Source organism: Thermobia domestica, chromosome 1, assembly GCF_964235325.1.
Source record: "Thermobia domestica chromosome 1, izTheDome1.hap1.1, whole genome shotgun sequence".
Classification (NCBI taxonomy): Eukaryota; Metazoa; Arthropoda; class Insecta; order Zygentoma; family Lepismatidae; genus Thermobia; species Thermobia domestica.
In genome coordinates, this window is record NC_137454.1 from 216,274,789 (window position 1) to 216,290,445 (window position 15,657).

The 15,657-nt window shown below is 34.2% G+C and overlaps 1 protein-coding gene across 2 annotated transcripts in view; it reads right to left on the reverse strand.

Moving 5' to 3' along the window:
* LOC145667064 (uncharacterized) overlaps positions 1 to 11,921 on the reverse strand; it is a 35,422-nt gene extending 23,501 nt beyond the window's left edge. For both annotated transcript variants that reach the window (XM_081734765.1, XM_081734774.1), the window contains exon 1: positions 11,770 to 11,921. In XM_081734765.1, the coding sequence (XP_081590891.1) occupies positions 11,770 to 11,808 (39 nt within the window). In that variant the 5' untranslated portion in view covers positions 11,809 to 11,921. The remainder of the gene's footprint in view (positions 1 to 11,769) is intronic.
* Positions 11,922 to 15,657: the final 3,736 nt, after the last annotated feature.

The window sequence follows — 15,657 nt, forward strand, 5'->3', positions numbered from 1 at the left end:
TTTTGAGTTTAATGTTGCTCTTGGCACTGATGCTATATGAGGCGAGGACCTACAGCTGAAAGTGGAATCTGAACCATAAAAGCCAACATCGGTAATCGAACTCAAGCTAAATGCTAACCATATAGCCACGAAGCAGCTCTGAGTCAACATTGAGTGTATACAAAGTGGGCCATTTATCTTTGAATGTATATCAAAGTGGCTTTTGTAACTTTTAAACCAAACAAAAAATTCGATGAGATTTTGTAATATGCAAATATCGACAGAGGACATTGTTTGACATACCCAGCAAAATTACCCAATAAACAATGTTGTTAACTCAATATTATGTATGTTATATACTTAAATAGCACTACACCAAGTTATGACATATTTCAAATCAACATATTAAATTAAAACTTAAAATACTAAATTTATTATTTAGTTTTAGAAACTAAGGATGCCACCAGTAAACATCCAAATTTTGGAAGCCTCTACAATAGTAGTAATGCATGTGGGATAGACGGAAGTACCTTAGTGTCGAATACTATGACCATGATATGATATGTTTCTAACAAGTAGAAACAAAGTTACAGTGAATTGAAAATTTGACTTTTTATAAAGTACATTTTTAAAAAAGTACCAAGAGAAATAACACATCCAATTACATACATGGGTTGGAATAAACACAAAGATACTAATGGCGCTTACAGCAATTTGATATCTTAACTCATTTTGGAGATATGGAAAGCACGGGTAAAGATTACTATACTAATTTTAAAATGCCACTATAGACACTATATTTTAATTTTTTTTCATGTGCTTTTACAACATCGGAGTTCTCTCCATTCCAAATGTCAATATCTCATCTTCTAATTGGTCTAGACCGAGATATCTTTCAATCTGGGGAGTCGGGCGGGACCCATAGTAGGTTCGCGAGAGGAATACATGAAAGTTATTAAGAGAGGTGAAAAAGGTAAATGTAATTAAGATCTAGTAGCAGAAAAATATATTTTTAAATATTATTTTGATTGGCATGTTATTTCCATACTTCAAATGCAACAAGTAATATAAAAAAAACACAATTTTAAATACATAAAGAACCATTTAAAAAATAATTTGCATAAAAGAGAAATGAAACTGATGGAAAAACTGCATATTGAAATACAAGAATTTAATGAGGGCTAGCGTGAAACCTGAGCCTGGTATAAATTCACTAGGCTTCACAAGCGATAGGCAACAGTAATTAAAAACATATTACAAACTGGGTATTACTTTAAGGGATCACTGGCAGGAGGATGTGATAAAGGGTGGTGGTGTAATATGGCATAGTGAGAAAGTCTGGTCTCTAGACACATGAAACAAGGAGACACGCGGAACAAATAAACAAAGTAGTCCTTTTTCACTAACATAATACTGTATCTACATATGACAGTAACTATCAAAATGTGATATCTACTATATCATTACTATTCTATGCTAACTTTGAAACATAGACCTATATAAATATTAACTACATATTTAATAAGTCAAGAAGACCATGGAATATTACTAGTTACAGTAAATTTGCCTACTCTCCTCATCACATGCGAACTTAGTAATCTTTCTGTAGTCTTTGAGGAAACACATTGTAAAGTAGTATTCAATCTTCCTGATAGTGACTCTTTGTGGTCAAGTAGTTAGTGAGCGTGGTTTCGAGTTGTAGCTCCGGTTGGAGTATTTATTAGGAACAAGTGGACGTTATAAGACTGTAATGTTAGTATGTACATACGTTACAATTAAACACACCGTCTCCTTCAGCTTAAAAAGGGCATGATCATGGGACGTTAACTAAAAAAATAATTTTTTTACTCCACACAATAACTCCTGAACGAAAGCGAATTTTTGAATTCTGTTTTCTTGCAAAAGACAGTTATAGCAATTATCTCGGCTGAGTTCGTTAATGGAAGTCAATACGTTAACATCTTCAAGGGTCACGGTAACATTAACGGTTGCTATCCATAACCCATCTGTTAATAAAAGTACGTTCCGAGTGATTCTCTTTACTGTCTTTAGCCGAGTTAATCTAGAATAAAAACCCGAGCAATGGTTTGGATTCTGCTTTAAGCAATAGAAGGGCACTTCAATCAACCAACCACATTTCCAGGTGACTATGCAATGGGAAACAAGTTGAAGGAAGCATGCAATTAACTTTAACTGTAATCTAACGTGAAAACAAGAATTAAATTACGTTGGTATTGCTTGGACATTCAGAGCTAAATCAACTTATATTAATAGGCCATTATGAGTCGATAACTACTTAATTGTAGGAGAACAAGCTTTGTATTTTAATGATTAATTACCGATATGCACTTCAAGATTTTCTCTTCTTTTTTCCAAAGAATGGGTTGATGGAATGAGCAGATATGGAATAAGTAGATGGATTATGAAATTCATTCATTATATTGCATCATCCAAAACCTCTAATTGACTTACTGGTACAGTATTAAGAAAACGAAAATACATTGTGAGACATTTAAGGCTGTTCGCAGTAATTATATTTCGCCATCAAACTCGTTTAGTTTTAATTCTAATATATGGTAAAGGGAAACAAATAAATATTTTCAACACTTAAAAAAAATCTAAATCAGAAATGCTAAGTATTCATTTCTGATAGCTCATCTCTAAAAATGTTGCTTTCTTTAGCCTTACATAATCAGTACAAATATAAAATTGCATAACTAGAATTTTCCGTTCAATAAACTAATATAAATGTGATTGGTTTAATATTGCCGAATTGTTAAAAGTATTCTAAATCTGATGACTTCGTTGACTAAAATTTGGAAGGCCACAAAGTGTACCATAGAAGCTATATAAGTATTATAACAAACATAAACTTACAAATGGAGCTTCAAAAATTTTTAGAACCAGTGTTCTATCCAGGCATGTTAAGGGAGGATAAAAATTTCCTCCCCAAAGTTTGAAAATAAAAGCGTCGCATGTTGGTGATGAATATGGTATTTCCCTCCCGACAGGCACGTATCCAGGATTTCGTAATGGGGGGTCCGTGACATAAAATACTGTGGTTATCACACCAGAGGCCCGATCAATCTAAACTATTTTACTGGCAACATATATTAGTTTATTAGGACAATAAGCTGAACATATGTTAGTATGCATTTTATTAACAAACTATGAAGAAATCTCGAGTAAAAGAATATACAAAAAAAAAAAAAAAAATGAAAAATGTTTTACAGTATCTGCGTTCCTTCCTCTGTTCATTCAAATATAATAATTTTCCTTTCATTATGATCTCAACTATAATAAACAGTGCTTATCCAATAATGCCTTGTAAAATATTTTACAATATCTGCGTTCCTTTCTCTGTTGAATCAAATGTTAACAACACTTTCTTTCCACATAACTTTTTTGCTTTTATTGTTCCGTCAACTACTGTCTGTTCCAAATGACAAGTTAAAGGAACAGTAGAAAACTGTTTCTGAAATAACATGTTTGATATTGCAAAGAAGCGATGACGAAAAATTATGATAAAAAAATATCCATAGTATTACAGAACGGCACTATGTTTTCGAAAGCTCGAAATTTCCTTGACTAGTAGCAGAAATTCTGAGAATTCCGTTTTTTTTTTATATAGAAATTTCAAATTCCCTGAGTTTCCCAGGATATTCCGCTCATTCACCACCATGTATTACAAGTAATTCGGCTAGTGTGTTTCTAGTTAAGCTCCTCATAAGAAAGAGTAACCAAACGCTTGTTGTAGCATTTTATTTTTAACGTTGATTCTTCTTTTTCTCGTTTCTATTTGTTTCATCCTTCCTTAATTTTTTTTTCATTTCTGGTTTCGAAGGGGGCGGAGTCTCTGGACCCCCTTGGCTACGTGCATGCTCCCGAGGTTTTGATATCCTCTCTCCCGAAGCTGAGAAGATTGGATAGGACGCTTCTGTAACTGATATGTATCAATGCAGCATTCTTAATGATTTCATGTATACATTAAATGAAACGTGAGCTTCTACTGTATAAGCCAAGTTGAAACTAACTCGAAAACTCTGGTATGAGGAAGCTATACGATCCTGCTTAGGATACCATTCTTTGGTCGTCAGTGAATTTTAAAGAAGTTAAGCCATATTATAGAATTATATCTTGTTTTTACTTTTTACATATATGTAGATGATAATGTACACATGTACAAAGACGTGTTCAAATGTTTATACTTGTAGAAGTATAATTGAGCATCTGTATGCTTAGCCTTGCAAGCAATAGTATTTCATCACTGTCCCCAAATGGCAAAAGTGAAAGGAGAATAGTTCATGTTTCAAGTGCCCTTTTTCATGTGAATTGTGTTTTACGCTTGTCATATACTGTATATTTTCCTATTGATAACATGTTTTGTTTCTTCTTGTTCATGTAATGAAAAAGAAAAATTAAATAACAGAGTAAATCATTGACGCGACAAAGAACATAAATCAGAGACAAAGTTGGTAGAGGTTGAAACATTCATTTTCCTTTTAGGTTGATATGCTCAATTGTGTGTCAAACAAAACATGTTGTCAGAGTAGGGGGTTTCAATGACAAGATCTGTGCCCTTGACAAAGGTGTATATACTCGTTCATAGGGCGTTTCTAAGTAATATTTCTAGAAATATTTCTGCGCCGGTCTCATGAGTTTGGACACCTTTGTAAATGAAAATTCATGCAGAAACGGAGTCGATCTGTTGCTGGATTTCATGTCTATGACATTTACGAAACTTTTAGACGTTTGAGAGACATTTTGATCACAATCATAACTGAAGTTAGAATACCAATTATTATAAAAGTTAATTTGAGGTCTTGGTCACTATTTGGTAGACTATGTTCGTATTCGTTTTCAAGCAACTATGATATTTTTCGTAGTTGCTAAAATTACTAGTATGAAAATGGCAAAAATAAGTAATCTTGTTTTGTTGAAAATATTGATCGTTCAAAAACAAATTTCGTTTTGCTCAAGATATTAACCGTATTTCTTTGCTTCATTTGACTGTCACGTTGACTTTAATTGAGCTCTAAATTACGAATTTCCAAAAGTTTTTTTTTTCCACTTCAATACTAGTACAAAATATATATTTGGTTGTGGATCATCCATGGTTTTGTTGAGATGTTTGTGAATGAACAAAAGCAAAGTCTTTATATGAATTTTCATTTGTTTGTTTAGTTGAGCATTTAGTAAGAGCTTATTTATTTATAAGAAGAATATTCATATTCGTAAACATTATACGTTTTTATTAAATGTTCCTTTGTTCCTTATCATGGTATCTTTTATAAACTCTTTGTGACCATAGCGACATGAAGCTACAGCTTAAGGTGAAATCTGAAACATTGTAATGCGTTCAACGCAATCCCACTGCGAATCGAACTCGGCACCTCATGAACCAAAGGCACACTAGTGGGTAAAGTGGATGAAAGGCCTGTTTGTAAAATAAAATTTGGAGATTTATTGGTTCAGTATTACCAATATTTTAGACTTCCAAACTGTGCTATGCATAAGTATCGGAAGTGTTAAAGATCGTCTTGGTCTGCCCGTCTGTTGACAGTATCAGAACAAAATCGGTAAAAGATATCCCGAGAAGCGGTTTTTGCAATCAGCGTACCAAGGATATGTTCTATCTCATCCATTAACCCTCTATTCTAACCATAAATAGTAGGAATCAACCATTTCCAGTTTCAACGTAGATCCTCATTGAATAAAAACGATAACAGATAGCAATAAGTGGTTTCTTGAACTCGAATCAGCATCTCAAGAGAATAAATATTCCATCACCATCTGCAACACTATGAAAACCGAAAGTGGTTGAAATTTACTTCTACTTTAGGTTATAATCTTGATTTCCGTAGAGCAATTTTGAAATCGATTCAGCATCTCAAGAATAGGTCCGACCATCTTTGTTAACTCTCTATTCAAAACGGAAGCGGCAGAAATCAACCATTACCGGTTTCAATGGTGATTGCCATAAAACAAAAACGGTAATAGATAGCGACAAGTGTTTTTTTTTTTTTTTTGCAATCAATTTTGAGTCTAGAGAGAATATACAATCATTATCCGGAACGTTCTACAATCTTGGAAGTGATTGAAATTTACTAATACTTCCAGTTTCAATACTTATTTCCAGAAACAATACTTACTTTCTAAGAGATATCGAAAAGTTTTTTCTTTATAGTGATTCAGCGCCCGAAGAATGAGTTTCGTTTCGACTTTCGTTTATCTATTCAAACCGGAAGTGGTGATAATGTACGATTTCGTTTACAACACTGATCACAGAATGGATAAAACGGAAATAGCGAGAAGCAGCTTTTTAATGTGGATTCAGTATGGCAAGAATATGTTTCATCTATGATTTTTCCTTTATTGCAACCGGAAATAATAGATATCAATTAGCACTTCCGGTTTCATTGAGCAAAACACTACCTGTAAGACATACCGAGTAGTGGCTTTTTCTCAAGAAAGTTCTATTGGATTGCCATGTAATGGCACTGCACTCGCTCCCTACTTTTTCATTTCCCACTGAAAAAAATAGGGTAATGAGTTAGTGAGTGATTCCTCTTGCAACTACTGTTTGTGATCTTTACTTAAACGGGGACATCAGCAGGTTAAACATGGGAACCCCAAACAGCACTAAGTTTATATGAGCCTGTATGATTCAGTAGGTTATACTGGGAACAAACACTGCTGAAGCGGTAAGAAAAAGTTGCCAGTCACTACGTAGAGATGTGGTATATAACACTGTTCCATACAGGTTTTCTAATGAAAGAATAAGCAACCATTTTTGCATAATTTTAGGATGCTCAACATAAAAATGACAATGGCAAGCTAGATGTTTGTTTTGAAGTTCCAGAGACAAAGAAGGAAAAGCCCAAATAGGTCTATAATGGAAAACCTATCTATTTTTGTGATTTTCATGACGGAACACCTAATATGATTTTTTAAAAAAAATCTACAGATTTTTCATAGCCACGTATCCTAGGAACTTTGGACTGATTTATACGCAAAGTTTATTTCATTTTACTCCAAAGGAAATAGGAAAATTTACGAAAATAGTGAAAGAAAAGAAGGGTTTCTAAACCTATGACAAATTTATGCTACTTATGTTATTTGAAGGAAAACGGGAAAATTCATGAAAATTGCTGGATTTCGACATAGATTTTAAAAACACTTTCCCCCTTTCGTAAAATTTCCAATTTCCCTTCAAATAAAGTGACATAAATTTTGTGCATGAAAAACAGTATGAAGATCCTATAATATAATACAATGTCATGAAAAATCTGTATAATTTCTGATAATTTGGGAATTCTGTCGTGAAAATAGAAGAAATACATACGTACAGTACATTCTCCATTAGTTTCGGGGTTTTCCTTTCTTCTGCCTGTAATTTCAAAACAAGAACTAATCTTACTTTTTTCATGGTCATTTTGGTGTTCAGTACCCTAAAATTATTCATAAATGATTCCCTTTGTCTCTGTTGCATAAAACTTCCTTAAATTTATAGAACAGTGTAAACAGACAGTACAACGGTGTTTTGACAAATTTAAGAACGGCAATAAATTCCTCAAGGGCTAGTAACATAGTGGACTTCCATAGACAACGAGACAGTGAAAATAATGCAACGCAATAACGTTGCATCTCCTACTGTAGATGAATGTCAATGCATGTGAGTGACTTATATGCAAGAAATGGCCATCCCCTGAAAACCTAAAGGAGAAAAGAAGACAGCAAATTATTTCTCTCTACTGACTCTTCATTTACAATGACAGATAGTATTCTTTTAAATTATGTCTAACATTTCTGAAGTGCACTCTCCTTTAAATCTTATTTGTTTATTTATTATGTTTACAGCATTTGATATTTGTTTGAGATTTGGAATTTTTGTAAATTGTTTTCAACTTTTTTCACTTTATTATTAATAATAAAATGCTTGTTGCTTTGGAGTACGGGAAAGCAGTGACATTTTAATTTATCTTTCCATAGCTAGATTACTGCACCATTTTCATAGTTTTATGAAACAAACAAACATCCAGAAACAACATGCAAGATCAATTTACTCTGGATATAATCAACAACCATCAACAATAGCGAATAAAGAAATGGAAGAAAGTTGGTCAGGACCTATATTCAAAGGCCGTTCCAATACTCGATTGGTGGAAATTGGGAAACACCCTGGAAAACCTGCTAGGATGAACGGCTATTTGACTCGAACACGGAACATGCCAATTATGAAGCATTAACGGTAACCATTAACTTGAACCTTTTGTTATATTACTTTTCTGAAAATCTTTGATAAAGAGTTTATATATGTTCCAAATTGTCTCCGAATTTAAGTAGTACCATATACTCAACAGAATTCAACTTCAAGCATAATTCACTTCGTGTTATTATGAGGAGAGTGAGAGTATTCTAGATATTTACATCTGCAATATCGGATGCTGTGGAATTTATGAAAAGTTGAATATCATTTATTATTATAACCAATTTGAACAACCCTGAACAACCTCAGCGGTATGGGCAGAAGAGGATGTGATCCAACGCTCACGGCAGACTTTCCTTTTTCCAGTTTTGAAGACGTGAGCTAATCAATGTCATGATTCTTCAAGTTCGTTTGCTAATCGACACTGGTTTTTATGTTAATGTATAAACAAAAATAGTTTTGTCTCTGTTAAAAGAATAAAATACGCTTCTAAATATGAAGAATAATTATAAGTAGAGTGTATGTTATTTGTTTATAGCATTCTCGTATTCTTCCAGTTGTATTTAAGAAAAGAAGATATCACCAACTCTTGAACACGGAAATTTAATTTAGATGTGAAATCTACTTACAACATAAGGTTATCGATCTCCACAGGCAACCTATCACATCATTTACTGTGTTTTCTTCCATGTTTGTCCTTAAGCTTGCAAACAAATAAAATAGAATAAAAAAAAAATTGACCTTGAATGACCTTTGAAAACACGAAATACATGTGATTATCATAATTATACATCTTTAGCCAGAAGTAGATATTAAAAAACAAGTTCTTTTTCTATTGTCCAATATTTCTATTATTTCAAGTATTTTTGTTGAGTTTTCGACCATATTTAGTGTACTAACATCTTGTGGGATAAATTCTATATATTATTCCCTTTAAATTCAGATGAGTAATTTTCGTAAAAATGTATAGTCTATGAAGTTCGTTTCCAATTCCTCGTAAATGGATTTTCTCTAGGAAACCGAGCGATAAAATTCCTATCAAACATTAATATTTCATAATATAAGATAATTTCATCTAATTAATTTTCCTGTTTATAATAATTTAGAAGACTGATTATCAGATTTACTAATTTTTAGGCAAAGATAGGTACATGAATCTGCTTAGTGCTCCTACTGTAAATGATGAGCGTTTTTGCTTTTGGTGTGGGAGACCCGGGTTTGGTTCCCAGTAGCAGTGTATCTGATTCGGATTTCACATTAAATTATAGGAATACATCTTGTATAACCTCAAGAGTTGAAGAGGAACGCTTAATTCCTAATCAATTCACAATTTAAAGTTTTGTATGTATAAAGGCTTAGATTATGACAAAAATGAACAAAACTTTCGTTTAAAATTCATTACCCATTGTTTGAATTTAAAATTTTTGTTTTCCGTCTTTATGTAACATCGACGTTACGAAGGGTGGAACCTACTGTTTAACATGAGCTCCGAACCACTTCCAGATGGAGGTACACAGACCATTACGTAAGATCATCCTTTATTTTGTTACCCATTTCACTATCTAGTCTCCACCTCGACTTATCACCTACTACTGAAGCTCAAATTTTCCAGTTCACTTCACATCACAAAGAATTCAGACGAGTTTTAAAATTGGTAATATAATTCCGGGTAACAACGAAATTTGGTTCCCTTTTACCTCGCATCATTTTGTCTCTCTAAACAGAACCCTCTTCAAAGCCTTTGTTCTGAGAAAAAGCATTTTGATGAAAAAGAATAGATTATTAAAACTGTTTACTGGAAAGCATAGTGTCATTTGCCCGGTATCTTTAATAGAAAGTTCTTACATAAGACTGACTTGCAGTGAGCAACTACCAAAAATGGGCCCATCAGCGAAGTTCTTTGGGGGGGGGAACAATTGCTTTCCAAACATAATTCCCTGAGAAGTCACTACCTCTATTGGTACTTAATAAGTTTAAAAATTGTCAATATTGCCAAGGAATTACTCAAGTGATCCGAATTGAAGTAACTAAGTTTTATGTGGTACTAGCTGAAATGCCGTTCCTTTCGCGCGAAGAATAAGATTTGAAATTATTTGAAACTATTTGAAAGGTATTGAACTCTCCTTTTCTCTTACAATACATATTACAATCAAAGCTATATTACAATAAAAGCACCGTTCAACCAAAATGATATGCTCAAAAATTCATTTCAAAGTGTTCAGCCATTTCCTCATGCCAACATGAGATACAAGGTCGATTTTTCTAGTTTTACGTCCCACAATTATGCCCTGTAGGCTGAAGGAGAAGGGTGATTAATGAAAGTGAATGATTACGATACAATTATAATGAAAATGTGGGAGAAAACGGGAGCACCCCAAGGAAATCCACGGAGGTCAAGAGTATTATTCCAATGTTTTCCATAGCAAACTCACGTGGGCTGAAATAGAAGCAGTGACAGTTCAGACCAGAGGTGAGCGCTCATCCACTGAGCCACCGTGTTCCTCAACGTCAATTTTATCTCTCTATATATAGAGAGTTCTACTTTGTCTTCTCGATTTGTTTGTTAATTTCTTTTCCAGCATCAAAATACGTAAGGCGGTATCTACGATTTAATATGAATCCAGAGTACATGATGCTTCCACTAGATTGAACCCTGGAGCACGTGTACAAGAAGGCTTCGTACTAATCACTCAACCACTTGTGAGCACAAGTAGAACTATCAGTGTTGAACTGGAAGTGAGCACAACTGCACAAGTTGGACAATCAACAAGTGATCACAAGTAGAACAATCAATTTTGAACGGAAAGTAAGCACAAGTAGAATAATAATAATAAAAAAATGAAATCTGTGAGTTTTACGTCTGACGGTTATGACGGTTACGCTAAAGGAGATGGTGATAAAATGAGAAGTGAATGAAATGGTGAAATGAAGAAAGCTGGAGGAAACGGGAGAATTTCGAGAAAACTTACGCACCACCACAAAACCCACTTGGCGCGAGCTGGGATCGAGCCACGAATCCCATGCACCAGAGGTGAACTCTCTATCACTGAGCCACCGCCCCCCTAAAACAATCAATGTTGAACTAGAAGTGAGCACAAGTAGAACAATCGATGTTGAACGGGAATTGAGCACAAGTAGAACAATAAATGTTGAGCGGGGAATGAGCACAAGTAAAACAATCAATGTTGAACTGGAAACTCATTTTGCAAAGTATGTGATCCTGAAGATAACGGCCAATACCAGTGACGAGGTCCTCGTATAAATCTCTTCAAAGCGATATAGTGTGATGAAAAACTGCTCGTGCTGTGAGGGTTAAACCTGTATCATGGTCTGTGGACGCACCAACCGCACCGGACTCAAGTTCCGATCGCGGTTCGGAGTTAATAATAGTTCATGTCCTTCATAACCTCGGTATCACATAAGGACATAAAACACAAAAGATAAATAAAACAACTCAAACTGTGAAGATAACACTGTGGTAGGTGCTAGTTCATTCTGAAAACTCACATTCATTCTGTAGTTCTAAAACAATACATTTCACTAATTTATAAAGTAACAAACAACAAATAGAATTAACTCACCATTCCATATAATGAACATTGTAGCCATTTGCTAATCATTCCGGAAAAACGCCACCGTTCCGTTAGCACAATGATTGTTTTAAGTCACCGCCGCGGAGTGTACTGGGATAAGATACAACAGTTAAGAAATTCATCTCAAACAGTTGTGGGCGTTGGCTTGGGTCCACAAGTATACTCAAGTACGCATGGACAATCCTAACCAGCCATCGTGTCAGATTATTAAGTTCAATGGCAAACTGCAAGGCCACATTGTTTCAGTATAAAAATTTGAAAGTAGACTTGTTTCGCTTGATTTACTACCATATACACATAACATCTACTTTACTTGATCTCTACAAGACTGTGCATTCCATTCTACTGTTACGTTAACTTTTATTTTCTTTTTTAAAAAAAATCTGAGGGGCAATGAAATAATCAGGAAAAGGAAGACAATTTCATGGTATTGTTTACATTGTGATCACAGTTACCACTGAGAGAAAAAGAAGGGTAAAAAATAATTGTAAGACATTGTATCAGCAATTCTATTCTTCGTGCACTATTTCCACGAACATTTCAAGTGTTAATTTTCGTGCAGTTTTGCTAGTTAGTGTCGATTGACACACCTAAAATTCGAACAAGGCAACATTTGCATTTAAATTAAATCGTTTTCATGTGAACGTTAAATGCCGCACTTGCATCATAACAAATATTTAAATGTTTTTAAGGTAAATTTTGTAGTAAAGCGTGCTACATTATAAAGAATAAATTGTTTCCATTTAATACCGAAATTGAACTTTATGGTACCTAAAAAATAATTATATATATGTACACAAGGTAATTTTATCTTATCATGAAGTTGGCAAGATTTTTTTCATAAAAACGGGTACGAAGAAAAAAGACTACTTCGTAATTAATATGTAACTGATTTTTTTCAGATTCCGTAGTAATCCAGAAGCAATTACTTCAGTATGTTTTGAAACTATATTACTTTGGTGTAATTGTGATAGCTTTCAGAAATAATTATAACGTGAAAACAATTAAGTTTGTAACTTAGATGGAAATAAATATATTCACATTTTTACATGATAACGATTTTACAGTGCATTTATAAAATCCAAGTACTCAACATAAAATTGAACTTACGCAAGTTTAGTGGAAGAGCACTTACATCTAGTGCGAGGGACCCCTGGTTCGATCCTCTATCATATGGGTTTTCGGTGGACAATATTGTGTTCATGGTGTTTTACAAGGTTCTCGAATTTTATTCATTTGATTCCTTGTATTGTGTTGAGGAAATTCTTATACTTAGAAATTTCGTATCCACAATAAGATAGACTACGAATCCAAAGAAAATTATGAAGATTTACCTGATAGGGCATGAACTCTTAGGTTCAGTACAACGTGTAGATACTGCCTTGAAGTTGTGTTGTTAAACTAAGAAAATTATTTTATTATAACACAAGCAACATATTTATGCTATGACTACCTCCGTGATGCCACAGTCCATTATGTCTTTGGGTTCGCTAGATGGGTTGTTAGTTGTATGATGTGCGGTCAGCAAAATTTTCCGAATTTGTCCCTTTCACAGGCGCACCTATGGGGGTGTCCACCGGGTCCAAATTTCCTAACTCAACATACATTTGGACACTTTTTTCAATAAAACTGTAATTGTTTAACAGAGAAATGATTGATGTAACGCGAAAAATTGATCTTACACTTCATCTGTTTCTTATAAAAACATTGTAGTTCTATCATTTCTTTCTGAAAATATAGGTGGAAATATTTTCCAGTTACTTGTCATCTTTTCGAGTGCAGAATAATACCCGTTCAATACTACATAGACGTGGTGGTTTGTAGTAGTGGACCCCCCTCGCAAAGCTTGGCCCCAACAAAAATTTGTGGGTTCGCGCCTGGTTCCTTTATTTTTTCATTATAAATGCATATTATGCTGAATTGCCTCACAGTGCTGGGTCAATCTTGATCATCCTGTTCCCCCAGTTAAAGAATCGAACCGATGTAGCACTAGAATTGTGTTCTTAAGACGCATATCAGAGAATTAAGGATTCACACCACACACGAGCTGAACTTCTTGATATATATATATATATATATATATATATATATATATATATATATATATATATATATATATATATATATATATATATATATATATTAGTTCGATGTAATTAACCAATATGCAGTATAAGATATAATCGATTAGCACCATAACCATGAACGAATAATATAAAATAAATAAATTAAAAAAAAACACTTTTTGTTACACTGTTATAGCACACGACTTCGCACGCAGCACTTAATTTTCAAGCACTTAAGACTTACCATTAGATATCTCATGGCTTCTCTTGAAGGATGAATTGTATCCATTTCGTCAATTAAGAACTAAATGATCTTATATGAACCATAACATCAGCTTTATATATGAGGGTATTGAAAATTCCTGCAGCTTTCTACGAACATCCTGTAGCAAAGTTGCAATACAGTCGTTTCCTTTCCTGTGCTCAATTGATTTCTATAACGCAGATCAAATTTGTTAATTTTTTCCTTCTTTTTTGTTAAGAAGAAAAGGAAAAGCAGCTATAACTTCTGCATGAAGTTTGTTCGCACCTTGCGAACAAGTTCCCAACAAGTTAACTTCTGAGAAAATAATATTTATACTCGAATAAACTCTACCGGAAGGAGGAAAGAATCTGCGACCAAGAAGATAAATGTCATGTTATGGTGAAATGGGAAGAAAAAATAATTTTATTTCAAATAACAGCAATATTTCTGACACTTTTATCAATCGTAAAGAAAGAAAAGAAAACAAATCTAGTTGCACTTTTTATAAAATTATAATCACGAATGTTATGAGAGTTTCATATAGGTCTCTCACGATTTCATTCTGCTTTTTCTTGTAGGTACTCTTATGTTATAGGTCTAATCCATGCGATATCTATTTGGAGGGATTGCATGAAAAAGAAACATGCATTTGCTTTTTTGCTAGTATTGTAAGTGAGCCGTAACAAGAATAGAAGAGAGAAATTATGGCATTAACAGAAAGCCAGTAAAAAAAAGAGGATTTTTTGTTCTTTTAACTCAGCTTTCAAATGAAAGAAAAAAAGGAAACGAAAATAGCAATGAGCGCATTTTCTGTAATTAGGTTCGTGGAGAATAGACAAAATGAATTCTTTTAATGTCCTGTGATTGTGTCCGTTAGGTTAAAGGGATGAATGATTAATTAATAAAAGTGAATTGTTATGAAAAAGTTGATGAATTGACAATGTGAGGGGAAACAGGAGTATCTCGAGAACACGTACAAACACGATCTTGTTCACTACAAATTCATATGGTCTGATGGAGTTGAGTTGAGTTGATTTTGGTTTTAACGTCCCTTTCAGCAGCGAGGCTATATGAGACGTAGACCTACTGATTAACGTGGAATCCGAACTACATGAGCTCCCGCCGGGAATCGAACCCGGGTATTTCACGCCAAAGGCGCGTACGCTAACCGCTTAGCCACAGAGGAGTTCTATGGTCTGATGGAATTGAACTATGAACCATTAGAAGTTTTTGATTGGTTTAAAGTTCGAGTCCCTCTCAGCAGCGAGGATATATGAAACGTGGAGCTACAGTTTAACGTTCGAATCGCAGCACATGAGCTCCCACCAGGAATCGTGTGGGGCCGCGGTGGCTCAATGGCAAAGCGTTCACCTCTGGTGGGAGGCAGTGTTGCCAACCGTCCCGCTTCTGTCGGGCTGTACCGATTTCTCACTTAATTTGTCCCGACCAGACACTCACCGGAAATCATATTGTCCCGATTTCTCGATTTTCAAAGTTATTTAATATTTTAATAGGTCACTTTTACAAAGGAATAACTGACTAAATTGATCAAGGCTGCTAGAAGTA